Source organism: Oxyura jamaicensis, chromosome 10 (assembly GCF_011077185.1).
Source record: "Oxyura jamaicensis isolate SHBP4307 breed ruddy duck chromosome 10, BPBGC_Ojam_1.0, whole genome shotgun sequence".
NCBI classification, from domain to species: Eukaryota; Metazoa; Chordata; class Aves; order Anseriformes; family Anatidae; genus Oxyura; species Oxyura jamaicensis.
The window spans coordinates 12,882,628-12,908,636 of NC_048902.1; the positions used below are offsets into that span (position 1 = coordinate 12,882,628).

The 26,009-nt window shown below is 42.9% G+C and overlaps 2 protein-coding genes across 2 annotated transcripts; one reads left to right on the plus strand and one right to left on the minus strand.

Moving 5' to 3' along the window:
* Positions 1–135: 135 nt before the first annotated feature.
* TLNRD1 (talin rod domain containing 1) lies at positions 136–3,248 on the minus strand. The gene has a single exon (XM_035335340.1). The coding sequence runs from the start codon at positions 1,993–1,995 to the stop codon at positions 925–927; it is 1,071 nt and encodes a 356-aa protein (XP_035191231.1). The 5' UTR covers positions 1,996–3,248; the 3' UTR covers positions 136–924.
* Positions 3,249–12,560: 9,312 nt separating this feature from the next.
* On the plus strand, positions 12,561–22,981 carry MESD (mesoderm development LRP chaperone). Its single transcript, XM_035335341.1, has 3 exons — positions 12,561–12,770; positions 17,266–17,498; positions 18,242–22,981. Exons 1-3 carry the CDS (start codon positions 12,606–12,608, stop codon positions 18,504–18,506), a joined length of 663 nt encoding a protein of 220 aa, XP_035191232.1. The 5' UTR covers positions 12,561–12,605; the 3' UTR covers positions 18,507–22,981.
* Positions 22,982–26,009: the final 3,028 nt, after the last annotated feature.

A 26,009-nucleotide genomic window follows, 5' to 3' on the forward strand; every position in this document is an offset into this window, starting at 1 on the left:
AAGAACTGCATTGAAGCCTGTATGCTGCTGTCTAGAACTACATTTGTACCACCCATTCCCTGGGGAAAATGACATACAATGCAAACAGGCCTGGTTGTTCAATTATTCAAGTATTAAGAGATTCACAGAAAGACATCTGAGAAACATAACATTTTAATAGATGAAATAAATACTCCAGTACATGCAAGATAAAAACTGACATTGGAAAAAAAAAATTAAAAATCACTTTTGTTATAGTGTAATTTTTTGTTTGTTTGTTTAAACACTCACAGTAGCTTTTCCCCCAGTTTGGAAATCAACACATGGAAAACAAAATCACAACCTCCAGTCCTTCCACTCCTACACACCAAATGCACTTCTAACCTACACTTGATGCAAAATAAAAAGTCATACAAAACAAAAACAAACAAAATAGTAGCTACATCCATCATCTATGTGGTGGTGGTTTTTTTTCATTTTTTAAATGAGTGAGAACTGAGGTAACCTTTTTCCTGAACAACCGAACAGTAAAATTTAGAAGGGAAATTTCGGAAGACAAGACAAGACAAACTTTAAAAACCGCACCCAGCGCGATTAAAGCTATTTTTTTCTTTTTTTCTTTTTTTTTTTTTTCTAAGATACCCCCACCTCCCCAAATATAAAACTTTTAAACAGTTGCTGTTACCATTTGTGAGAAGACCATGTTGAATAAAGGAACATTTATCTGCAGATACTTCCTTGACTTCAAAGTAAAATAAAAAGAAGCCAAAAGCGGCTACCTTTGTTAGTACGTATAGTTTGAATATGCTGTTCTGCTTCTTCACCACATGAAATCAAAGGATTGGGCTCATCCAAGCAAATTCTTTGGTATACAAAAAAGGGGCGAGGAGGTGGGCTATTATTTTCCTTTAGCAATGACTGGGATCTAAACAGAAGGTGTGGGGGTTAATTCACAGAATTGGAGTTCACTGGCGGTAAAGTCCTGGGTGAAGATCTTTCTCTTAGTGCCTGAGATAACAGGTTGCAACCATCCGAGACGGCGCAAGCTGAGTTCCTCAACCTTTCCCTGTAATCGCTCATTTTGGTGCTACTTTCGGGGTGTTGGGCTATATCCCTGAGGCATTGGGTCAGGAGCACACAAGCAGATACCACGCTCATGGCTCCTCCTAGGATAGCAGTTTGCACAGCTTTGCCCTCTGGATTAATGGTGGCAGCTTTACCCAAAAACTGGGGCTCAGTGGCAAAGCCCACCAGAGCATAGACAGACTGCACCAAAGGTCCACTGAACAAGACGCAGCGGTTCCTGGTCAGCTCACTGGGTGAAGTCTTGACCTCCTTGACACACGCCAAGAGGGCGGAGGCGCTGGTGCTCATACATTTGACACTGAGTTTGAACTGCTCCTTTGCAAATTTATCCTTGGATTTCTCACTGGCCAGCACGCAGGCGTCTGTCAGGAATTTCAAGTTCTTGGACATGTTCTGGGAAACCTCCAGCAGGAGCTGAGGGCTCATATCTGCCAGAGGGGTGGTCTTCAAGACCCCACAGCCGTGCTCCACCTCATGCCTACATCGGGTCACCTTGTAGCGATCCACCAAGCCAGGCATGGCAGGCTGGGCCCCCGGAGTCTCCACTGCAGCCAGGTAGGCAGCGTGGGCAGAGCATTCGGTCAGGGAGACCACCAGCTCCCCCATCTCCATCAGGCTTTCCCCCACCTCCCCGAAGCGTCCCATATTGAGCTGGCTCTGGACGTCGTGGGTCAAGATGGAAAGTCCTTTGGTCCTGGCAATGATCGTGTCCCTGCACTTCTCGAAGGACTCACCGAAGACAGACAAGCTCTCGGTGTTCACCGGCCTGGTCTCGCTCGACAGCAGCAGCAGATCGGCCACCAGTTGCATCTTGATCTTGCAGTGGTCGCAGATAGAGACGAGCTTCTTCCTCTGCACGGAGCCGCTGCTGGGGACGCCGCCGCCGCCGGACACCTCGCTGCTGGACTTGCCAGAGCCGCCGCTAGCCATAGCGCCGGGGGGGCACTCGCATGCCGCTCGCTACCCCACTGCCACCGCCTCTGCCTCCGCCGCCCGAGCAGTCCCGACTGAGCCCGGCAGGATCGCTCTGCCTTTTCCGCAACATCATTCCATTAATCGCCGGGAGGCGAGGGCAGGCTGCTGCGGGGGGCGAGCTCCGCCGGGGCTCCCGCACCGCTCCGGCGCCAGCCTCCGCTCCTACGACGCTCCAGCGGCGGCTCGGCGCTCGCCGGGACCCCCGGGGCCCCCCTCGGGCATGGCGCGGCTAATTTATTAGCGCCGTTATTATTTTCCCCCTCCTGCTTGCACTTCCCTCGCCTTCCACCGCGGAGGGATGGGGGGGATCCCGGCGCGAAGTTCCCTCCTTTAGGAGCACCTCGGAGGAGCGGGGGGGCCGCGGGGATTCGGGGTGAGGGAGCAGCCTCCCGGGTCGCCGCCGTGCCCGGGCTCCCGAGGTGGGCGAGCGGCAGCCGGGAGCGGCTCGCAAGGGCCGGAGGGGCGGCGGCTGCGCACCATGTGCCGCCCCCGGCGGCCCCGCGCCGCCGGCTCGCAGGAAGCGGCGCGGAGGGTGTGGCTGCCGGGGAGGGGAAGGGAGAAGGGAAAGGGAAAAGGGGGGGGAGAGGAGGGGAGAGGGAACCGGAGGGGTTAAGACCGCGGGAAGGGATGGGAGGGGGGGGGAATTAAATTTAAAAAAAAAAAAAAAAAAAAAAGCCACCGGATCCGGGTGCTGGGGGGAGCGGAGGGCGGGATCCGCTCGCCTTCCTCCTGCGGCTGCCTCACTCCTTCCTGCCTCGAGCGTTCACGCGGCCGCCGCCAGCTCGCTCCCCGCCGCGGTCCATGCCCGCTTCGGCCCCGGGCCCCGCCGACTGGGCGCCGCCGCCCCGAGTTAGGCTCTTCCCGCAAACAAGGGCGGGGGCTCCGGGCTACAGCCGCGGATGCCGCAACCCGCCCGGCCTGGCGCTGCTCCTGCCATGTTCTGTAGCCGAGTCGCCAACTCCCGAGGAAGAAGGAGAAGAAAAAAAAAAAAAAAAAAAAAAAAAAAAACAAGCGGAGAAGGGAGGGGAAGATCTTCTTTTAAATTCCCTTTCTCAGGCTTTGAGACAAACTATTGGGACGGGGGGGCTCCCGGGGGCCTCCCCGCAAGCCGTTCCGGGCTCTGGGGGGGTCCCCCCCCCCCCCCCTCCCCGTTGCCTTTGCTGTAACCTCACTTAAGCCTATCGCAATCTTTTGTGCGGTGTCACCGCCCTTCGTTTAAATCCTGCCCTCCCCCCGGCGCCCCGCTCCACGCCTGCCGCCCCGCCGCTCCTCCCCGCCGCCGGGGGGCCGCAGCAGCGCCGTGCCGCGGCCGGCACCGCCCGCACCGCCACCACGGCAGCGGCCCCCGCGGCGTTAAGGCGTGAGGAGAGCCCGGTGTTCGCTTGGGAGGGCTGCGGGGGGCGAAGGAGGGCCGGGGGAGGTAGGGACGGAGCGGGGCCGGCGGCCGGGCTCGGCTGGAGGGGGCTGAGGGGAGGCGGAGGAGCCGCCGCCCTGAGGTGAGGGGCGCGGGCTCGTCCCTGAGGGAGAGCGGCGGGGGAAGGTGGCGGAGCCAGGGGGAGGCTCTCCCTAACTGAAAGTGTTTATAAAGCCGGTTCTAATTGGTGCTAAAGCGTGGTGGAAGGGGTCGTGAGCTTTTTATTTACGGGTAAACACATCCCTCGACAGCTCGCGGTGGTCTTGAGACAAGTTTTAACCCCCCCCCCCTTTTTTTTTGAAGCAGTGGAAATTAATTTGTGTTGCTGTCACAGTGTTTGAAGATGGGTTGCCATCGGTTAGGCTGTAGTGGGGAGAACATAATCCTACTGACACTAACTTTGTGTATGAAAAGTCTTTGAAAACAAGACTTTCTCCTCGGTATGTTTCTGTTCTGGAGCACCCCAGGAACTCTGGTCCTGTCAAAAGCAAGGTGTTGTGCTTGGTAAATCCGAGGCAGTCGAGTAAATGCCATTAACTAGTAATAAAATGAAAATTACTAATTGTGCTGGAACAAGTTTTAAGAAGATGGGTTTAATGTTCCCTGGGATGCTTCCAAGGGGAATATGTCGTTTGGTAAATGATGATGATAATATTGGTGTCCCACGCATGAGATTCTCTGCTGTCATGCCACATCTTTATCAACATAATCCAAAAGAAATCAGAGTCCATGTTGGAACCACATTTTACATTTGCTACACATCTTGCTGCAGTTAAATAATAACATTCTTTTGCCCCTTTCAATCAGACTTAACTTTTTAACTCAGGCTTGTAATTCTGGGTACTTACAACACATTTAGCAGGCTACACAAATCCAGAAATACATCATTCTCAGTTCACAACTATGTTGAAGTCCTGCTACATTCATACGTCTGCAGGGGTATAAGTGACCTTGATGCAAGTGAAATTTGGACCAGCCCATGCCCTTGCAGGCCAAATCCAGTAATGTCCTGGCACAAACAGAGCCCCTCTAATGGATTGCATCCGTTCTCCGGGCAAGTTTATTTGTACATCTCCTCCCCCGTTACCTGGAGGAACCCTTGGCCTTCTCTGCTCACTGGCAGGGAGGGACGTGAGCAGGATGCCTCCAGTTCTGGAGGTGGTAGGGTTAACAGGATGTGTGCTTTTTGGGGGGTGGAGGGGAACCCTTGCTGTAGAGCCAGGCTTGAGGGAAGGGGCAGATAGATAGGCAGTTTTGGGTGTGTCCAAAATTCAGCAGTTCTCCACCCACCCCTCACAGCAGCAGTGTGAGGGAAGTTCTGTTTACTTAAGTCACATTATAGCAGTTTAAAGGAAGGTCATGATTTGGGCCTAAACAATTTTGGTTTACGGCCAACAACTCGTTTTCAAAACTATAAATAGGAATGATTTCAGAATACTCTCACAAATAAAAATCAATGGGCAGCAGAAGCCAGCTGAATTGTATTTCAAAATACTTCCAGATATGTCCTTAAGTGAGGCAGTGGGATATTACGTAGCACAAGGAATGCCTTTCATACAAATATTAACCTACTTTCTTTTAATGAGTAGTGACTACATTTAATGAGGATTTTAAAATTTCATTTTAGAAACTTTAGTTCTCACCCCTGGCTAGAAGAGGTGTTAAATAACCTAATAATCTCTTCCATTTTTAGATGCTGCCACTATGATTATCCACATGGAGCCATTCCCCAGGGACAAAGGGAACATCCGTGGTTTGGACAGTTTCTGTTGCAGTTCATCCACAGCCTCTGTCCCTGCTGCCCACATCAGAAACACAGCGAGGCCTCAACCCATGGCAATTCTAGCAGATGAAAAGGTCACCAAAGCAGTTCGTAACTCCCTTAATATAAAGCAAATATTCTCTGAGCTCCTTTAATCTGTCTTCAAGACTGAGGTACTACTAAACATCCTCAGCATTAGCAAGGTGGAAAAGTGGTGATTGTTTTTGTTGGTCAGTTTCTTGTCTCCAAGTCTCTTACCAAATGTCACTTTCCTCTAGTACAAGCCCTGGGTATTCAGCTCTTTTGCATATGAAATGTGTAATGAAGAGAGACACAGCTATTCATTTTGGCTTGTTTTTTGGAAGAAAAAATGTAGAAAATACCACCTTGGTCAGTCATTTCTTGGAGCACCTGCCTGTTGAATCCTTCTTACAGATGTCATTGTTGCTTCATAGGTATGCCTCGCCTAGCTAGGTTCAAGATCACAGGTAGTCTGTTTTGGTTTTATTTTTTTGTTTGTTTGTTTTTAGAATTGTTATTATTTGGTGAAATAAATCCTTGACTATTTTTGGTGCATCTGAGTATGTGGCCAGGTGAACATACATAATTCTGAAAGATGTCACATGAACAGCGTGCACATAATTTAAGGAAAAAATAAAAAGTTTCTGTATATGCTCAAAGGAACAGGGAAGAACAGGGTTAGCAAGCATGTAGGCTTTGTCTTCAGTACATAAACTAACCAGTTCTCTCCTACTCCCCATATAGCAACACTCTAGTGAAAAGGTATTTCCTTCCATTATTTCTATACAATTTGCAGGCCATTATTTGACTGTAAACACATGGTCTTACTGTAAAAGGGAGCTTTAAAGACAGATTTTCTTGGGTCCAGTAATTTGAGGAGGATTGTGGATCAGCTAGCTACATGCTTTAAAGGTCCACTAGATGTATCTGTATTGTTTAGGTTGAAAATTTTACTCAATTTTTGGGGTGGTTATATACCAAGTCCTTGGCACATCTCTTTCAAGGAGGATTTGTACATACCTGCTTGATTTCATGGCTGCTGAGTCCAAAAGCATCCTGCAGGACTTTGGCAGCTCTGTGAATTAGTGTACAGACTCAGAAGACATGATAATCAGGTAGCCATGCTTGGCTTTAAAAAGATTTCACCGACAGACTCTGAATGAAATAACACTCTGGGGCTGAAAACAGCAGGCATTGTCAGATACAAGGGATTAAAAGGCTTTTTAGTGTGGCTTAATAGTGTACAGAAGATTGGCTTACTTGTGAGAGTTCTTCTTTCGTCACATTGATCTTTATTTTGTATTGTGCTTCATACAACAAAAACTGGAGGTCGAAGTCTTCTTTCTTCAGTCATCTGACAACGACTTGGTGCTTTTATTGCTTAGTATTTTTATTTATTTTTTTTTGTGAAGGAGAAATTGATTTTTTGCTCCTGTAGCCAATGTTGAGTAATAGCTGAAAAAAAATACCAAGTTGTAATAATTTTATGAACGCTGTATGTGGCCTGGTTGGTGAGAGGAAGTCACTATGGAATGGGTTTCACTACTTTATATTACTGTCCTGTATGGATGTATTGATCTAACGTAATGAGGAGCTAGCTGATGAAGGAATAAGAGGTAATTCAGCAGTTCCCCTGTGTCAGCTGTATGTGACTAAACCCATGAGGTGGTAATTACAAGATGATAGCTCCAATTCCGAGGGATGCAGCTGCCTTGTCAGGCAGAGAACTAGAAATGAGAGGAGGATAGCATTGGCAGAGACTGACAAAGGAAATAATTTAATACAGAGCACGACTTTGCAAAAGGAGCTGGGCCTTCCTTTCACCAGCAATAGAGCAGTAAGTCAGACAGAAGGAAAGGCAAGCGCGTTGACTGGTTTATTGTTTTTGAGATCTATTTTGTCTTAAATGGTTTGGTGCTAAGTAAGTGTTTTGTGGTCAGAACTTACCGTTGCTGCTTTGTGAGAGACTAAACCTGCAAGGTCTGGGTCTGTCTCAGATCTGCAGAGGTAATCATGGTTGTTACACCAGGGATGCAACCTGAGACCTGGTCTGCATGTAGCAAAAAAAAGACAGCCGGAGATCTGGAGGAGCAGTTAACTGATCACTTGCGACAGCAAATAGCAAACGCAAGTTTTGCTTGTTCTTCTTTGAAAATGATTTTGTGTATAAATAAGTAACTTTTAGAATAATAGGTAGGCTTTCACAGACTTAAACTTGGTGTTTGGTGCTTCTTTTTCCTTTGTATGGCATAGTTAAAAACACAGTATCTGAGATAAGAAAAATAATACATAGATACGGTAATATAAGTATCTCATTTATGTCTAAAATACTGTTTAGCTCCTGTTGCTGCAACAGAAAGATAATACAGCAAAAGTCGTTTTTTTATTTCTTTATTCACTGTTTATCTCACTGTTGTTTTCACCACTTACCATATATAATTGATTTTTTGTCCCCTGCTGTAAATATGGATTTTTACTACATTGACGTGGTAAAGAGACAGGTTTTTGCATAAAAGGGAAATACAGCTATAAAACTTGGTTTTCACAGAATGGAAGGTTGTGCCATGTTTCATGCTGAAACAGCCAACAATGGCTTTCTGCGTCTTGGTCTCATGTACAGGTACAGGTTTGTAGATCAATTGTCTTGAAACTCAGAAGCACTTGATGGACGAGTAGTAAATGCCATTGGTAAGAGTGGTCTGGCATAAACAGGAATCCCAGACCCTCCCTTCAGGCCCTTAGGTCTGGTTTTGTTTTGTTTTGTTTTGTTTAGATCAAAGGAGAACTTCGTATTTTGAACAAAATGTGCAAGGGCCCACCCTTCCTGAATTGCATTTTTGGTTATATGTTCAGTCCTGCAGCTGTAATACTCAACAGAAGTCTTTTTTTTATTATTATTATTTTCTTTTTTAACCCCCTCTCCTTTTTAATATATATCATGAGAGGATTTAATAGATGTTTTCATAGGATAACTGCAAGGAGTCTCTGATCCTACACTTCTCTCACATTGTGCCTGAGTAGTCTGTGAGGAGTGCTGCTGATCATTACCAGTTTAAGTCTAACACCTTTAATTCATCAGAAGTTCGTGTAATGTATTACTTACACTGGATGTAGGTGCCAAAACTGACCTGTAAACCTAAAAGTAAATTGGGACTACAAAATTAATTTGACTTAGATTGTGGAAAATAGACTATAAATGGAATTCTTGTGGGAACAGTATAAAATTCCTCTTTGACATTGATTCAATGTAATTCTTTTCTTAAGAGGGTAACTTTAAATTGTATAACCAACACTTCGCTTTAACCAGCACAAGATTTTTAGCAAATTTAGGGGTAAGACAAGTATTGACAAGAACGTTCTGTGGTCTTTCTGAATTTAAGGATTTCAGTGGCTAGCTTTATTGCAGCTGACTAGACAGTCAGACATCATAGCCCCTCCGAAACCTGATCAGATGGGTGATGCTATGAAATTAACACTCTTTGTCAAACATCTCCATTCAGTCCATAAGTTTTAATTTATAAAATGCGTATGCACATAACTTTGTGGTAAATATATGGTGAAAGCTGAATTCAGAATCTGAATTTCAATGTTATAACTAAATCAGAAATTTATGTTCAAATCACAGTAATTGACCCCTGATTTGGGAAAATTTTTCAACGTGGACCCAAGGTCTGATTAGCTGCAGATCAAAAATAAGTATTCTCTTAATAGATGATGAGTGTTTGATTTATGCATGAAATTAATTTGAGGACTGAAATTATTCTAAATCATTCATATTTTGCTCTGGATGCTGGCATGCTTTGCTTGCTATGCTGCTAGTAACAGTATTAAGCAAGATTTTTTTCTCTGTCTTGAGATTTAGGAATATTTTGTTGCTTTTAACAAGAGCACATTAATCGTGTCTGATTCTTCAAGTTTTTCCCTGATTGTGACTGTATTTAGAAGTCTGAATTAACACACGCACAGTCTTTGCATGAGAGCTCATGCATTAGATTGTCTCTGCAGGGGAAAATTTAGGGTACTTAAGTTAATTTGCACTACGAAAACACTAATTTTGAATGTTTTACTGAAAGTAACTCAGAAATCCCTGGCATTCTGTAAAATGTAGGACAATGCTTTTAAACAGAGTAAGAGTACTCTGAATGCTGGGTCATCTCAAAACTTGCTTCAAATTTTCTGACATCTGTAACTGACCAAGTCTTTTGTATTATTTAACACAGTATTGGGCCTGTCCTTTACTAACCACGTAGGTGCAAAAGCAGGTGTCATGTCTATCTGACTGTAAAAAGAGTGTGTCTGGCCACTAGACCTTAATCATTTTAGCTATTCCAAGTAATCACTTAAAGGCTGCCTTTTGCCTCATTCATCTCAGCCGCTACTAAACGTCCTCTTGTATTAGCAGAGTTCTTAAAATGAATTACTTCTTCCAGACATTGAATGTGTTGATAGCAGGTAGCTCTTGAATCTTCTTCCACCCTTCTGCATGCTTAGGGTTGATCTTCAGACGCTGTTAGTTTCTTTTCAGCTCTGAACTGTCTGCATGTCGTTCCAAGAAGGATCTGCCTTCCTTGGTGATTTCAAGTTCTTTGTTTTTTTCCAAGGTGACTGTCAATGGAAAAGCTATAAGATCCAGTGTATTACCTCTATTGTACTGTATTTGCAAATAAAAGTAAAGTATGATGAATGAGAATCCATGCTTAGATAGAAAACTGCACATGGAAACCCACCACCAGTAAAGACTTGAGAGAGCATTTGGCAGTTCCAAATATGTGCAGGTTCTTTTAACTCATAAGAAATAACAACATTGGGCAGTACCTTATGCAGATGTACAGTTCCAAAAAATGAAGACTAGATTAAAAAAAATCAGGTGGAGAGTGAATCCCAAACTTCATTAACAGAAATTTAGGACATCCTGAATAATCTCAAATTACAAACTTGACCTAACCCTACTCAGTAATGAAAACATTTTACATCAAGAGGGGGAGGTAGATTTGCATTTTTGGTAAAGTATAACTTTGTAATTGAAAACACTAGTAATAAAATTCGCATGTTGCGGAAGTTGAAATTATATTCACAGCTTGAGACCTCCCCTGGCATGACTAGGTGAGACTTTAAGCTACCAGATAAATCATTAAGCACCTTGCATTTGCAATCTATAATGGCAGTAGCTATTCATTGTCAGGTATGCTCTTTTTTGAAATTATAATAGTGTTAGCCGCTAGGACTGTAAAAGCTGTTAAGGAATATGGGAGTGCTTAAACTATAAAAAGCATATTTGTATGATTCTATGGCTACCCTGAACCAAACACGGCATGTTTCACTTAAAAAAAAAAAAAAAAAAAAAAAAAGACATTTTTTTCTGTCAGTGATATGGATGGATAGCTGCATGGCTTTTGTTTCATGTATGGGAAAGAACAGTGGAGTACAAAGAGTATGAATAGGTGTTTGTCCTGCAGGTGACTCCACAGAGCATATATACTTTGAGAAAGTTCTTCCCAGGCACAGAATTCTGCCTGATAATTGCAAGTTCAAAGACAAGCATGAAAAATATCTCCCCTTCAAAGTAACACTTTCATATGCATGACAAAGAAATGCATAGCGTTGTTTGGTGCAATGCTTGATATACTGAACTTCTTGCTCACTCAGCAAAGGAAATTGCATTGCTTTTGAGATCCACATGTGAACGTAGCACCAGATATTAAAGAAAGTCAAAGTTGGCTTGGTTGTTCTAATAAGGAAAAACAGTTGAAGAAAATATTTCCCAGTAGAAATTAAGTAAAAATACATTTTATGCTGCAGTCTAACATTACAAAATTGAATCTGTAGTCTTTTTTTTTTTTTTTCCCCTCAGTGAATGTAAGCATGATCCAGTAATAACAAAGTTAGCAGGAACATACTTTAGTAAAACCTCATTAATCAGGGCAATCTGATATTAAATATAACCAATATCAGGAAACTATGAGAAATCACGGAGCAAATGTGCTCATTAGTGACTTACTGGACAGCTTTGTGAGAGGTACTTGACTAAAACCCTGTTCCAGTTACTGTACGTTTAACAAGCTCCATGAATAGCTATGGTCTAACAGCTTCCTGTTTCTCAGGCACACTTGGTAGTATTTCTGAAATTTTATAAAACAATAACCCTCAGGATGGAGGTTGCAGACCAGGCTGGTTGCTTATCAGGGCACTGCAATCTTGGATCCCACATCCTCTGCTGCCTGCTAACTCTTGGAGACTCCAGTTTCTCATTCTGCATGTGTGCTTGGCAAGCTGCTGCTGCTTCGTGTGGCACGTCTGCCTGAAGTTTACAAGCTGTGTGTCCCATCAGGGTTTTTATCAGGTCAGGAGATAGTCCTGGATTCAGAAAACCTCCAGAACCCATGCCCCAGATGCCTACTGACTGCTTCTGTTCTGCATGCTGTGCCCATAAGCACAGCAGGCTCCTGTTTGTTGCAGGACTGTGTGCAGTGACAGAATTAGGGCTGAGGTGTTCACTCAGAACTGGTTCCATTGCCCTTGGGTGCCTGTGTGTGAATGGAAGAGCATCCTGTTTGCTAATCAGCCCGGCTCAAATATTGCCAGTAACAGCTGCTCTGATGCTTCCTCATACTCCCAAGTTTAAACATACTGGAGTCCACATCCAGAACACAAAAGAGAAGACAGTGCTATTTATAATTAAGATCACCTGTATGATGAAAAAAATGAAGACTGAAGAGTTAAGTATGCCTATACAGACATTCATTTGTATAATTCATTTTGCTTTGGATAATGGAAAAGTAGCGTGTACAAAGAAAAAGCCTACTCGTTTTGGTGGTGGTCAGATGCTGTGGAATATTATTTTAGTAATAAAGTAGCTTTATTTTTAATAGTCTATTATAAAAACTGATATCGTTGTAATTATTGATTCACTAGTTTAGAGACTCAGTGCAGTTGGCCCGGTTCCTATCACACAGACCAGTGGACACGGATCCTCGTCCTGCTTTAAAGAAAGGATGAAGCGGGAGGACCTGCACGCTGCCTGTCGGGGAGCTGCCCAGCCGTAGGTTTGTAAAACCACGGCCGGACTTTCACGTGCAGCCCGGGCCGTGTCCCCTGGGGCCGCAGCCCGCACCATCCCGCACCGCCCCGCAACGCCGCGGCTGCCGGCCCGCGGGCCGACATGTCGCGGCGGGGCGGCCGCTCGCCCTTCTGCCCACCCCCGACTCCCCCAGCGCCTCTCGCTGCCCTCTCCCCGTCTCCCCTTCCTGCTCCTCCTTCTCCTCCTTGCCCTCCCCGGGCTCCTCCGGCGGCTCCGGGCCGAGCCGCGCCTGCCCCCGCCCCTGCCAGCAGCCGGGGCCGCCCTCCCGCGGCTGCGAGCTCCGGCACAAGATGGCGGCGGCCGCTCGCTGGGCCCTGCTGGGCCTGGCGCTGTGGCTCTGCGCGGCCGTCCGGGCCGGCGAGCCGGAGGGGAAGCGTCGGGCCGGGCCGGCCAAGAAGAAGGACATTCGGGACTACAACGACGCGGACATGGCCCGGCTGCTGGAGCAGTGGGAGGTACGGCGAGGGGCTGGGGGCCCGGCCTGGAGCGGGCGGAAGGGTGAAGGGAGGGATGCTCGGTGGCTTTCGGGCGGCTGGGGCCGATTTGTGTCCCCTGAGGGTACACCGCCGGGCTGAGCGGGCCCCTCGGGGAGCTGCCCTTTGCCCAGCGCCACCAGCCCCGACCGCCGGCTGGGGAAGGACCTCAGCTGCTGTGGCTCGCTGGCGGTGCGATGCCAGCGTTTGGCAGCGTTAAGCGACACGGATTTTGTGAGTGAAGGTTGAATAGCAAGAGGGATATTTATTTCACTTTTACGGGGTGGTCATATTGTTGGGTTTTGATTGATTGTCTTTCGTGGTTTGTGTTTTCCTTTTCTTGCCACCCCTCATTATAATGGTGTTTTCTAATTCCATCTCTCTGCCCTCCTTAACCCCCATCAGCCTGCTGCCTTAACTTTCTTTGACAGGTCGCTTTGGACAATTCCTCATCACGCTTTTCTCCATGTGGTTGTTGTGCTACTGTTCAGTTCTCTGCGTTATTTTTATCTTCTGTCATCTTCTGATAAACGCCAGAGCACTCGTGCCTTGTTTTTACTCATGAGGCTGTTCTCCAGAACATTCTGCACAAAAACTGGAGGAAAGCTTCTGTCTCATGCAACACCAGTGACGGCTGCAAGTCAAAATGAAGAAGTAGGGTTTGTATTCATAATCCGAACGCAGTTACTTATCTGAGAAGTAGGGATGCCTGCCTTGAACCTGCTTGGCTTGAGCGGACTCCTTGTTCTCATGAAATGTTACCATGTCTTTCTGCCTCCAGAAAAGCATTTTATTAGAAAATTGAGTTAAAATTTAAATTAAATGTTGTAAAAAGCCCAAAGTTCACCTTCTGTTAGTGTTATCAGCCAAGGACCAGATAGTCCCAGATGCTAAAAAATCAGCTTAAATGGTAGTAGTGGGCAAATTCAACCAAGTTTGGCATAGTAGGAAAAATCTTAAACAATAAGCATGTCTGAATTTGTGAATTAGTAGTTTGGTGAAAGGGAGATGCAAGTTACTGCCTCTGGGACTCTTTGGCTTCATGTTCTGTTCCAGCTGTGTGGTAAGCAGGGTCAGGAAGCCATCCTGTTTTTTTCTCTTTAGCTGAAGCGGGACTCAGATCCAGTTTGCCATGTGCTGCACAAATGCTTGCAGCCATGTTGCATGCAGATGTGGCTGAGCAGCTGGAGAGTTTGCTGCTCAGGTTGGCATTGCCGCTGAGGAAATGCGCGTACAGCCAGGGCCATAAGAAGAAAAAGACTTACTGAAGCAGGGGCTCAACAATTGCCAATTGTGTGGTCTTCTGGATGGTCAGCTGTATGGCATTTCCCCTGAGAGTAGTTAGGGCAGATATGGGGAACATGAAAGACTTGAGGGTGGGGTGGCGGATAAAGAAGAAAAGCCGAGAGTGGGCTTGATGGGGTGGGGATGACAGAAACAAAGGAGCCATTATGAATTTGGATAAGAGCAAGAATTATGCTCGGGAGTGAGGGGGCACAGGGCACAGAGCTGTACAGAATCAAGTTTCCTTAGTTTCAGCCGAGTGAGATGATTCCTAATATTCTATATTTCCTTGGCAGTTAGCACAGAATCACTGGAGGGTGGTGGTCTTAGCATCCCTGGGGTCAGCCACAAGCCTGGGAATGTACTGGCTCTACCATGTGCGTGGCTGCCTGGTGAATATAGTGTGATCTGGTGGGGAATGAGCATGGGGAGAGAGGAAAAGAGAGGGATTTTGCTTCAGCAGCTCGGCTGCAGAATGTGAACTAGAGTTTTAAAATACGAGCTCTGTCTTCTTGCATCCTGCTTTCTTACTTGTGAGACTGTTTTAAAAAATTCTGTTCATATTAACTGCAGATAGATAGGTAACATTTCCTGATGAACATGGTTTTTGTAAGAGATTTCGTTGCAATCTTCAGCATCTTTGAAGCTTGTTTCGATACCGCTAAGGCCTGAGGGACAAAGTTACTACTAAGATCTTTCCAAACTTTTAAGGCCAATAGGTTGGAATAGAGCAGGCTTGCCAAATTTAGAGAAGTTCAAGGGGTTTAATTTTGACAGCTTGCAGATTTTAATTTTTGTGGCTTGCTACCCCCACAGGGATCAGTAAATGAACTATGATTTATCAGCATTTGGTGTACTCAGCCATTACTTTTGGTAGAGAAAAAATAGGGTGGGAAAAATGGGCTTGGTGTGTGCCACCCAGGGATTTCCCATGTGGTAAGGGACTCTCCAGCAGTCTTGAGTCCAGAGGAGCTGGAAACAGAACTGAGAATCTCATCTGAAGGTTTTTCTGTTGCTAAAATGTCATTCTTTAAAACAGTCCGCCGTTGCTATAAGCTTCAGGGTTTCTAAGGTTTGACTCTGAGCTATGAGTATTTAATAGGCTGTGGAATTAGGTGGCGTTTGTTGCTGATATTTTTAAAAATAAAGATAAAGGAAGTTGATGAGAAAGGTATGAAAACGGGAACTGAAGGGAGGATAAGGAAAGAATGAATACATAGTTGTCACTGTATCTGTGCAAAGTTTTCCCTCTGACACATCATGTTAGAGTTCAAATTAATAAATCTGCTGGACATTTCAAAGCAAAAGTTTACACTTTTCTGTCTTTACTTTGTAGATAGCTTTATAAATACAAAATGGTAGGATGTTCTGTACAAGATCACCGAGAAAAGAACTAACATGCAGGAGAGCTTTTGACTGCTTCTTATAATATTTATACTCAAACTGGAATAATAGCGCTTTATGAGCATTCAGTTGAATTGTTAAGAGAAAAATCAGGTAATATATATTCCTAGATTGGGCTGTCACTAAAGCTAAAGTCAATATTCCTAGGTTGGGCTGTCACTAAAGCTGAAGTCAATTTCTTTATTACATAAGGAGTGTTTGCAAACACTTGTTTCTGCCTTTCCCTTTCAAAACTATGAAATAAGTTGGTTTTGCACTAGCCAAACTGGTATAAAGCAAGGTTTAATTTGCTCTTACTTCTGAAGAACATTTTTCATTCAATCATGTAAGATCTTGTACTTCAGCAGTACTTTACAAATACAAGTGTTTTCTGGCTTCCTCTACAATAAGCCTTGTCCCGCTTAGTGACAGCAGCAGGACTTTCCCGGGGCTCTCCTTTTGCTCCCAGTTCACTTGATGTGGAAATGTCAAAGGCATGTGAACTATTAAATACACGCTTCAGACTTGAAAAATTGAAACAGGTAAGTAATTAGTAAGGAAAGGAAGGATAATATGTAAGTCATTTGCAAATCTCATTCTATAGTAATTAAATTTTGAAGTCCCCTGTCAGAAAGACAGCATATTGTGTGTAATTGAGATGGGAAAAGAGCGTAGGTCGCTTGTATAAACCTTAACCTTTAAAGGGTATGGGACGCTCCCAGTAGTGTGAGGGTGTTGTGGGAGTTCATATGCGCAGGCAGAAATAAGAACGTAATGCACTTGTAGCTCTAAAAATTAATCTGGGCTCCTGACCTCCGAGGCTTCTGAAGGGGGGGAAATATCTCTAGATACTTCTGCAGTTCACATTCCTAATGGAGCAATGCATATTTTCTCTAAATGTTTGAAGTCAAAACAACACCTAAAATATCTACCTTAATTCCCACAGATTTAAGATTCCTGATTTTTTTTTCCTTTTCTTTTTTTTTTTTTTTATTTCTCTAATATAAATACTGTTAAGAAATCAAATTCTGGCTTAATGTAAGCTGTCACTATACTCACTTATCTCTGTTGGGAGCTTTTTCAAGGGGCAGTAGTTTGAATTCTGCCTATCCAAATATTTAAATGCCTGTCAACGTCAGCAGAAGCATTAATAATTTCTTTTTTATCTAACACTGATTTTGTCTTGGTGATTATGTTGTCAGAAAGTGAACTTCTCTTCATCTGTGCATTAGAAAAATCATGAAACCTTTAATATAAGTTTTCTTGTGACTTGAGCATTGAAATTCTAAATTCTTTTATTTGTTTAAAGGCTATAGTGAGGAAAATGAAATTCTCATTAATGGCAGAGTTCCCAGAACTGAGCTTTGACCTCAGTTGTACATTGCTTTTATTATTATTTATATGTGTATGAGGCTCTTCAGGGCAGTTTTTTTCTCGGTTCATCTTGTGTGCTCAGTAAACTTCTGTGAAACTCTGAGGAAGAAAAAAAGGTTATTTTTGAAGTACCAAGGTGGAGTTGCATTGAATTGGCCATGAGGCTGAAATATTTCTCAGTACATGGTAAAATGAGATTCTACGTGTTGGTATGAAAACGTGCATCATTGCGAGGGGAGGCTTACAAATGGGAAGAGCACTCTTAGTGAAATATCCTGAGACAAATCTCCATGTTTCTTTTTATTTGAGAGTCTCAATTTTTAAACTACTGTCCCTATCGAAGCAGAGTTACTTTGTATAAGCAATGGAGAGCTTTAAAAAAGAACAATTTTGTGGAACAGTGAATTTTAAATTATCTTTTTCCTTTTCAAAACAGAAAGATGATGACATTGAAGAGGGGGACCTTCCTGAACACAAGAGGCCTCCAGCACCAATAGATTTCTCAAAAATTGATCCGGGCAAGCCTGAAAGTATCCTGAAACTGACGAAAAAGGGGAAGACTCTGATGATGTTTGTCACTGTGTCAGGAAATCCCACAGAAAAGGAGACAGAAGAAATTACCAGCTTGTGGCAGGGCAGTCTCTTCAATGCAAACTATGATGTACAAAGGTAAGCTGTTGTACACGAGGGTAAGGTTTTTGTTTTTACAGAGCTCTTACTTCTTTCTTCCTGAAAATCTTTTTGGTTGTTCATCCTGTGCTCCTCCCTAGCTCCATCAATCCTCACTCTTCCTTTGTTTCTGCATCAGTTTATATACCATTTTGTTTTTCTTCTAAGTCACTCTGGAAAAATTCTGGTGTGGTGCACAAATCTTTTTAACGCTTACTCATGATGTGTATAGAGCCTAGCTTCTTTTTATCTCATTATGGTTCAGCTATTTATCAGTTTTAGCTGCAATAGTTTGCCTTTATGTGTTGATGGAAAACATCACACTTGGAGAACTTGTAACCACAAAAGGCTTTTTGTTGCCCTAGCTAAAAATGAGATTTTTATCCGAGAAAGGATGATTTTGAAGCAGAGGAATGTTGCACTCTGGAATTGAGACTCAGAAGGGTTGCAGTAAGACCATTAAACAGATTTAATGTCCATTAGTAGATTTTATATAGTGTCAAATTAGTTCTAGAGTTTTCTTCATAGTCTTTCTCCTACTTGGTTGTTTGTAAGCTTAATACTTTTTAGTCGTGTGTGCTAGTAAAATGTGCTCATCCTCATCCCCAAGTAACAACAAAAACAAGAGCAACTTCTTGCTTTTAGATGGATGTCTATCTTGGAGTGCGCTGAATTAAGCAAAATGTTTTAGCACCGGAAAGGCACAGAGCTAACTGAAAAAAATATATGTATCTTTCCTCTAGGTTTATTGTTGGCTCAAATCGTGCAATCTTTATGCTACGTGATGGCGGTTATGCCTGGGAGATCAAAGACTTTCTGATAAGTCAAGAAAGGTGTGCGGATGTTACTCTGGAAGGCCAGGTTTATCCTGGCAAAGGAGCAGATGAAAGTGAGAAAGGGAAAAACAAAACAAAACCTGAAAAAGCAAAGAAGAAAAAAGATGCAGACAAGAAATCTAAAAGCAGCAAAGAGGACAACCGAGCAACCAAGCAGAGAGATGATCTATGACGGTCGCATTAACCAGACTGAATACTGCTCTGCTGTTCCTTGAAGGGAAACTGAAGTTTCTGTACAATTTCTGGCTTTACTGGGGGGAAGGAAGGAAGCAGACATTACTGAGGTTAAAAGACTTCTATGTTGAAATACACCAGTTTACTTATTAATGTTGGCCATTTGTTTAGTTACAGGAAAGGTAATGTTTAATGCCAGCGACTGACTAGTTTGTAATTATTCATGCTTTTGTTGTTGTTCAAAGTTAACATGAAAATCTGTGTGTCTAATATTACAAACTTAAGTGGAAGGGAAGAAATACCGTCTCGGAATACACCTGTGTTTACCTGTAGTAGCTGCTGTCTGTCATGGGTATGCAAGCTGGTCATTCATTCATCGTTACTCTTAGGTAGCAGAGTTCATTTCTAAAAGATTTTTTGGGAAGCCAATTTGCCAGATTTAGTTTGCAAAACTGGCTGAAATTGCAAAGAACAGTGTTACAGTGGCCAAAGGTGCCTGAAATTACAGGGTTTAGGACGTCTGACTAGACTGCCTTTCTTTAAAATAAACAAAAACTCTTCTGTCCATACCAAAAATCCACAGAAGCGCTTAGAAGCGTAATAGAAGGCTAGGCAGATACTCAACTAATGCACTCCAAATCAGTACAAAAAGAGATTCCGTACCTATCAGAATTGATGCTGTTGCAGTTATGGAATTACAACACCAACAGGAAAGGTGTTGGGTGAAAGGAAGTCAGATTCATGACATTCAAGTTGTAACTGCTGCCAAAGACCTGTGCCCATCAATGCAAATGGTACGTATGCCCCATTATCTTGACAGTGAGTGAGAAGATACAACTTTAACTCAAATTAATTTGTTTTGCTAAGGGTTTGCTTAAATCTTTGAAAAAACACTAGTTACAATAGAGAGTTACACGTGAAGTAGACGTACCAGTTAATGATGTCTAATAACCAGATTATGGTGATTTTTTTTAATTATTTTTTGGTAGATTCCTGAGTGACATGGTTGACTGTAAATGAACGTTGATTTAAATACAATGAAGATTGATACTTGGGAGCAAGTCCAATTTCTCTTTGAAAGACTTCATGTAATTAGGAAGGTTTAATGATAATGCAAACTGTATTCAGTTGAATGCATGGCTTAGAGTTGCATTTCCTTTATCCCTTACTATGTGTTAAGGACTAAATGCACCAACTTTTTGTTCCACATCGTTTATCGTTTTCCAGAGGATTAGCACGGTATTAATTGTCTTCATTCAGTAGTTCTAAGATAACGTTCCTTTGACTTTTTTTTAAGGTGCTAATATCCAAGTGTTTTGGATGAAAGGTCCTAATTGAACCATAATGGTTGATTTTGTGGAATACTTCAATATCAAAAGTGGGAAACTGTGACTTACTGAATGCTTGTTCCGAAATAAATTATGTGGCTAAACTTACTGTTTCACTGAGTAGTAAAACCTTTTAAATAATAATACATTTAGATAGATAACTGGGGAGAAACTAACCTGTCTTTGGTTTCTGTAGTTACTTGTAAGGACCGAATGATGTTGATGGAAGTTCCAGGTGATCATTTTTGTTTACTTTCAATGGCATTTCTATTGAGTATTAAATAAACCTTTCCTACCACACTTCACTAAAGAATTGTTGGAGTGGAAAACTGAAAACCGTGTATTTCTTCAGGTTTAACTTTTATATATTACTGTTAATCCAAAAATGTGGCAGAGTTAAGTCTCTGTAGATACTTGGATATGGCACTGGGGAGAGATGTGTAGTCCATTCCTTGTTCATAACTAACTGATCAATTTGTAATTTTTTCTGGTTTTGTATCTCCCTTATTTTAAAGAATATTGCTTCTCAAAAGATAAACGTTGTTCAAATGAAACTGTAAATATGACGTTGATCATGTTTTTGTCTTTTTACAACATAAATCTGTAATACAGAGATGACAAATAAGATTACCATCAGAAAGGTGTGGAAATGTTCTGTAGTTTTCCTAATGTTACGAAGCATAAGCATATGACTTCTTTTTTGATCAAACTGTTTTTTTTTTCCTGAGCTGAATAATTAAGCAATGTGAAATAGTATATGGTTAATATAAAATCAAATATGCTAAGGAGGAGGGACAAATACTACCCTACAACTCTAGCCCAACTTTTGAGAATAGATGCTTGTTTTAGTCATTCATAAATCAGTGTTTACAGTAGGCTGGGTCTCTTCGCATTCAAGTTAAAAGAACGGGGAGAGACTAGCTTTGAAATTCAACCAGACAGTTGGCCAATTGTTTGCTTTTGAGTGATTAATTTGAAATTGCCAAATGTAGGCATGTTTTGTACCACATAGCTCACTTTAAATGTTTTTTTGTTTGTTTCTTTGTTTTTTAAAGATTTTGCTAGGTATTCTGGTGTTTGACTCATTTTTTTTTTCCCTCATATAAAATACAAAAAAATGCCTTCAAGTAGACTTTGTCTTGCATTTTCCTTCTCTCTTCTCTCCCCGCCCTCTGCCACCCATGCTTTATACCCAACAAATGAATAAATATGCTACTAAGTGTAATGTGTTCATCTGGAAGTAACGTAACCACCAGCCAGTCTTTCTCCGATGTCACAGTTCATAATTCTACTCCAAAACACTTCATGTTCCCTTTTAAATCTCTTTGGGATCCTAGCACTTGTACTGGTACAGTGTTACATAATCAATGTTATTTTCTACTCATCTAAGAGACCCAAAGACAATATTATAGATATGTATAGAAATATCTTCAAAAAGTTATTTGAGGTTGTTAATTTTCTAGAAGTAACCCAACAAATGCTGGTTTTCACTGTACCGTGTTGTGCATTCAAGTCTCACCAGCCTTCCAACAACAGTTTTGTGGCTCTCTATGCAGGCAAAAGATACAGCGTTTACAATGAAGTTCAACAAGTAGGTTGGTGATTACAGATCTCCTTGTTCTTGCCTTCTTATTAAGTTCTACACAGAGGTACGTGGAAAAACATCTGCTGGCCTGACAGCTAAACTTCTGCTGTTTTTCTCTACTCCATTTAGTTATTTCTCTGTTCTAGTGTTGTAATTAAGTTTTCAAGGTTATCGTTATATTTTAATCCAGCTGCCCTTCTCAGAAAAAAACAAAAACAAAAACAGTTTGACAATGGTACCACACACAATGCGGTTGTATTTTGTAAAAAAATTCTGGTTGACAATATTTTGTCTGATAAAATACTGGAATTAATATCTGTTTTCTTTTTCAAGATAATCCTAATGTATACTGTTTGCCTGGTGTGTTCTACTGTGTGTGTTTGTTTTTTTTTTTTTCCAATTAAAATTCCTAGCTAGAAGAGAACAAGGGCATTTCCTATTCTTGAGGGCTTAACATCATCAAGCAAAGTAAGTAAGGAAGCTGACATTTCAATTACCAGGACAAGGACCTGGAAGACCTGAGAGAAGAAGCGTATGCAACAGTTGAATCCTGGTGGTTGAATTTAGAACAGAACACCCTCACCAAAGACTACATCTTATTATTTAGGAGATGCAAGCAGTGTAAACATTGATTTTTAAAAGAGGAGAATTCCAGGTGCAGACCTGACTACATTGCTAAAGTTTACACATAACAATGCAATAAAGTTCAGTGCCATCAACTTAATATAAAACAATGCCTATTACCAGTCTTTTATCTCTATCTGTTGCACATTATTTGTCCTGCTAGCAAAAGATGCATAGGATTTGTAGTTTGCATTCCTTTCGCAGCTTCTCTTTTAGTTTGTCTCTAACACCATTCTTGCACTGGGTTGTAGGTGAAGGACACATTTTTAAAATTCCGTCTTTAAGTAAGTCCATTATGACACACTTAGAAGCTCCCCAGCCAACAGGACTTCAGATACTCACTTCTCAAAGCATTTCTCTTCTCTGAAAAGTCAGGTCAGCTTTGGCTTCAAGAAGACCCCACATTCCCATCACTGCTTTTAAACTCTTTCAATTTTCTTTCAAAAAGGAAATAATAAAATATAATTCCATTAAGATACGGAACAGCCTATTTTTTGTTTGATATTTGGCCACTGTTCTCTTGGGCTTTATAGCAAGGCTTGGGAATTATTTCCAGTCTTTCTGTGGCTCATTTCCTTTCCTATTTAAGGAGCAACAGTGCTTGCCTTCTTCAGTTTTCTTTGATGGCATGCATGTTTACAGCAATGCAAAGACTCCTTGCCTCTATAAGATGCATGGAGATGCCTCTGTTTATGCAAATACCTGTTCCATTAGTGCTGTGATGTTTCTGATTCTTAAGATTTCCATCCTACTATGTGTGTTGCTATAATTTCATTTGATAATTCTTATTCTATCTGTATATCACTGTTTTCAGTCTTTCACACTCATTTTAACAGGGAAAGACTCTGGACTCGGTTTATATTAAATTGCCAGGAGGTTAGAGCTGCTTGGATTCATGAGGGGAAAACACTCTGCTGTTTAATTTCCAATTAAAAAAAAAAAAAAGTCTGGCAATGCAACTTATTTGGACACATGATGCATCTCAAGCAGAAGAGGTTTGTGCACCATGGATTCTGATTATTATTTAAAAGGTTGATGTAGCACATTACAACCAAATGTTACACAGTGTACCAGATTTTATCCAAAGACAACTGGTTAATGCTTTGTTTCTTTCCAGTGTAATGCTCCTTAATAGGCCAGTGGTTTCACTTTTGATACTGCTTTTAGTTGGGAATAAGTTATCAGTGGCATTGTAGCGATGGAATTTTCTAATATCAAAAGTAAGTCTGTTAACCATCACTTAAATTAACAGTAAAAAAAATTCAAATAAAAGATTTTTTGAAAAAAAAAAAGTGTTTTTGAAATGTTGGATGTTATTGTGGGAGGGAGAAACGGGATAGTTAAAGGAGCTGCAGCCTCCTTCCAGTTTTACTGGCAAAGGCCAGCAAATACATATTGGCAGAGCACATGAACTTGCTGTTAAGATAAGGATGGCCTTGGGTCAGACACTGCTCCTCGCCTGCTGATCCCACATAGCTCTGTGCTGTGCGATAAGACCGTCTTCCTGTCTTGTGAAGTACTGTAATTCATCCCATTTAGGGTGCCTTCAAATACTTCAGCTCATGAACAGCAGCACTGGGGTGACCGCATCAAAATGGAGCCTTTCATCCTGTCATCTGAAATGAAATCTCACAAGTATCCAAAACAGTACATACTTCAAATTGCAGAATTCCTTTGCATGAACATTGTATTATTTATCCCGCCTGTCATAGCACAGCGCAGCCCTCCTGGCTTGCCATCCTTGATAGTCAGCTGTTGTCTTTCTGCTGCTATAAAACACGTTAATAGCCATGTGAACTTTAGATAATTGCAGTTATAATAGGATGCAGTTGCCAGGGAACTTAGTGGAAGCGTAGATATGGAGGTGTTCTTGCACTTAATACAGCAGATGAATAGAGGATTTTGAAAACTGTAAGCTTTTAATGTGGGAGGTAGGTATTTTGTTGTGATCTAATGAGCTGTGTAACCCAACCCAAAGGCCATGTTCCCTCCACCTTCCATCCTGTCTCTGCTCCTTCCCACCCTGTTCCCACGTCGCATCACCATATAAGCCATATTGCTGGGTCTCAGATAACCCTAGTGGTGCAGAGCCTGAAATATATTTCAGTCACCTTAGTATTTGTGGCAGTAGCAATAAGCCAGGACAGTCTTACTTCCTGGGATGGGAAATCAGCCTCAGATTCATGACAGCAAAAATGACACTCAAGAAATACCCGAATACTTAGTAGCAGCAGTTGAATGCGGTGCAGTAGAAATAAAAGCCAGAGCAACTGCACTGGATCCCTAAGTTGCTGCTACCAGCAGGCAGACCCTTGGGCCTTAGGTGGGGGACTGGCATTTCAGGAAACATTTCTGTCCTGTACTGTTCATTGCTCGCTTACACAAGAGACGACAAGGAGGTGGCTGTACTGGGGATGATCTCTCCCTAACCTCACATTACAGCCTTTGCCAAGGGAGGAAATACTTATTTCTAAAGGGTTTTCTCCAGACCAATTCCCCGGTAAGCCCCCTCTCCGCTTCCTCCTTGCAGGCCCCTGCCTGTGTCCCACAATAGCTGCTGTCTCTGTGATATGCCAGCTAGGACCCCAGCTCGGAAATCTGCATGTATTTGTGAAATGATGGAGCTCCCCTGGGCTTTTGTTTCAGAGGGGACATGCTGCCTGGACTCGGCTTTGTGGCAAAGAGATGGCTGCAGGGAGGGGCTTTCGAAGGTGCCGTTCATGAGGAAGGCCTGCAAGAGGAAGGAAGGGTGTAGTTGCAGTGGTGGTTTCCCCACAGCCCTCCCTATCCTTTGGTCAAAAGGAAGGTGGTGTGACAGAACGGAGCGGCCTCTGAGTCAGCGGACGGGATCATGGCCCATTGGTGATGCCAGGACTCATTGGAACTCATGCACCAGCCTTGTGTACTGGTGGGAGGTGGGGGCAGGCTGGGCTGCACAAAATGTGTGGTGTAAAAAAGCTGATCCTTGCTGTCCATGTGTGGAAGAAGCAAGGCTTTGGCCCTCTGTTGGGCTGTGAAGCTGGGAGACCAGCCCTGCATCTCCTAGTTATGAGCAGAACCGTATGCAGGCAGCTCTCTTCTTTGCTTGGTGCTCAGAATAGGCTAAATATAAGCTTGTGATGTTCTGCTGGGAATATTACTGTCATGCTGGGATAAGAAAGGGTTTATTTAAGAACTAAAATCACTTTTTTTTGGTCGTTGTTTGGTGGTTTTTTTTTTGTTTTTTTTTTTTTGGTTTTTGATTCAACTCCCCCCTTTTGTTAAAAAAAAAATAAAAAAAATAAAAAAAAAAAAAAAAAATAAAATAAAATAAAATAAAATAAAATAAAATAAAATAAAATAAAATAAAATAAAATAAAAAACCCGCCCCAAAGGCCCGGGCTCCGCTTCACCCCTCCTGCAGGGCAGGGCTGGGCTGAGCAGGCCCCGGGCACCGCCCCGCGTCCCGCACGCGGCCAGCAGGGGGCGGGCGCGGGCAAGCGGCGGGCGGGGTCCCGCGGCGCGGGGCGGGAGGCGGGCGCGCAGGCGCCTTCGGCTCTCAGCGCGTTGTAACCCCTGGCAACGCGCGGCCTGTGGGCCTGCGGGCGGCGCTGCGCTACGCGGCCGTGCGCTTCTTGTATTCAGTGTGCCAGGGCTCTGTTTGAATATATACAGCCGGCTGAGTGGCCTGGTTATTTTAGCGCTGGCGTAGAGTTGGATACAGTTTGGTGTTAGTTCTGATGGCTGCATGTATCATAGACATACACAGCCATGAACACTGCCTCGCCTATATACACAGACATATTAGATATATACCCACGTACAAATAGTGTATGCACAGAAATAATATTCAAACACACTTGTACACACATATACACAGACATCATAGAAGCACAGAATAGTTTGGGTTGTAAGGGCCCTTAAAGTCCATCCAGTTCCAACCCCCTGCCGTGGGCAGTGATACCTTTCACCAGACCGCATCGCC

Excerpts from the sequence above, each read along its gene's own strand:
- MESD (XM_035335341.1), top strand. The coding sequence starts at position 12,606 with ATGGCGGCGGCCGCTCGCTGGGCCCTGCTGGGCCTGGCGCTGTGGCTC. Across the intron at positions 12,771-17,265 it reads GGCTGCTGGAGCAGTGGGAG|AAAGATGATGACATTGAAGA; the intron begins GTACGGCGAGGG and ends TTTTCAAAACAG. Across the intron at positions 17,499-18,241 it reads GCAAACTATGATGTACAAAG|GTTTATTGTTGGCTCAAATC; the intron begins GTAAGCTGTTGT and ends TCTTTCCTCTAG.
- TLNRD1 (XM_035335340.1), bottom strand. The coding sequence starts at position 1,995 with ATGGCTAGCGGCGGCTCTGGCAAGTCCAGCAGCGAGGTGTCCGGCGGC.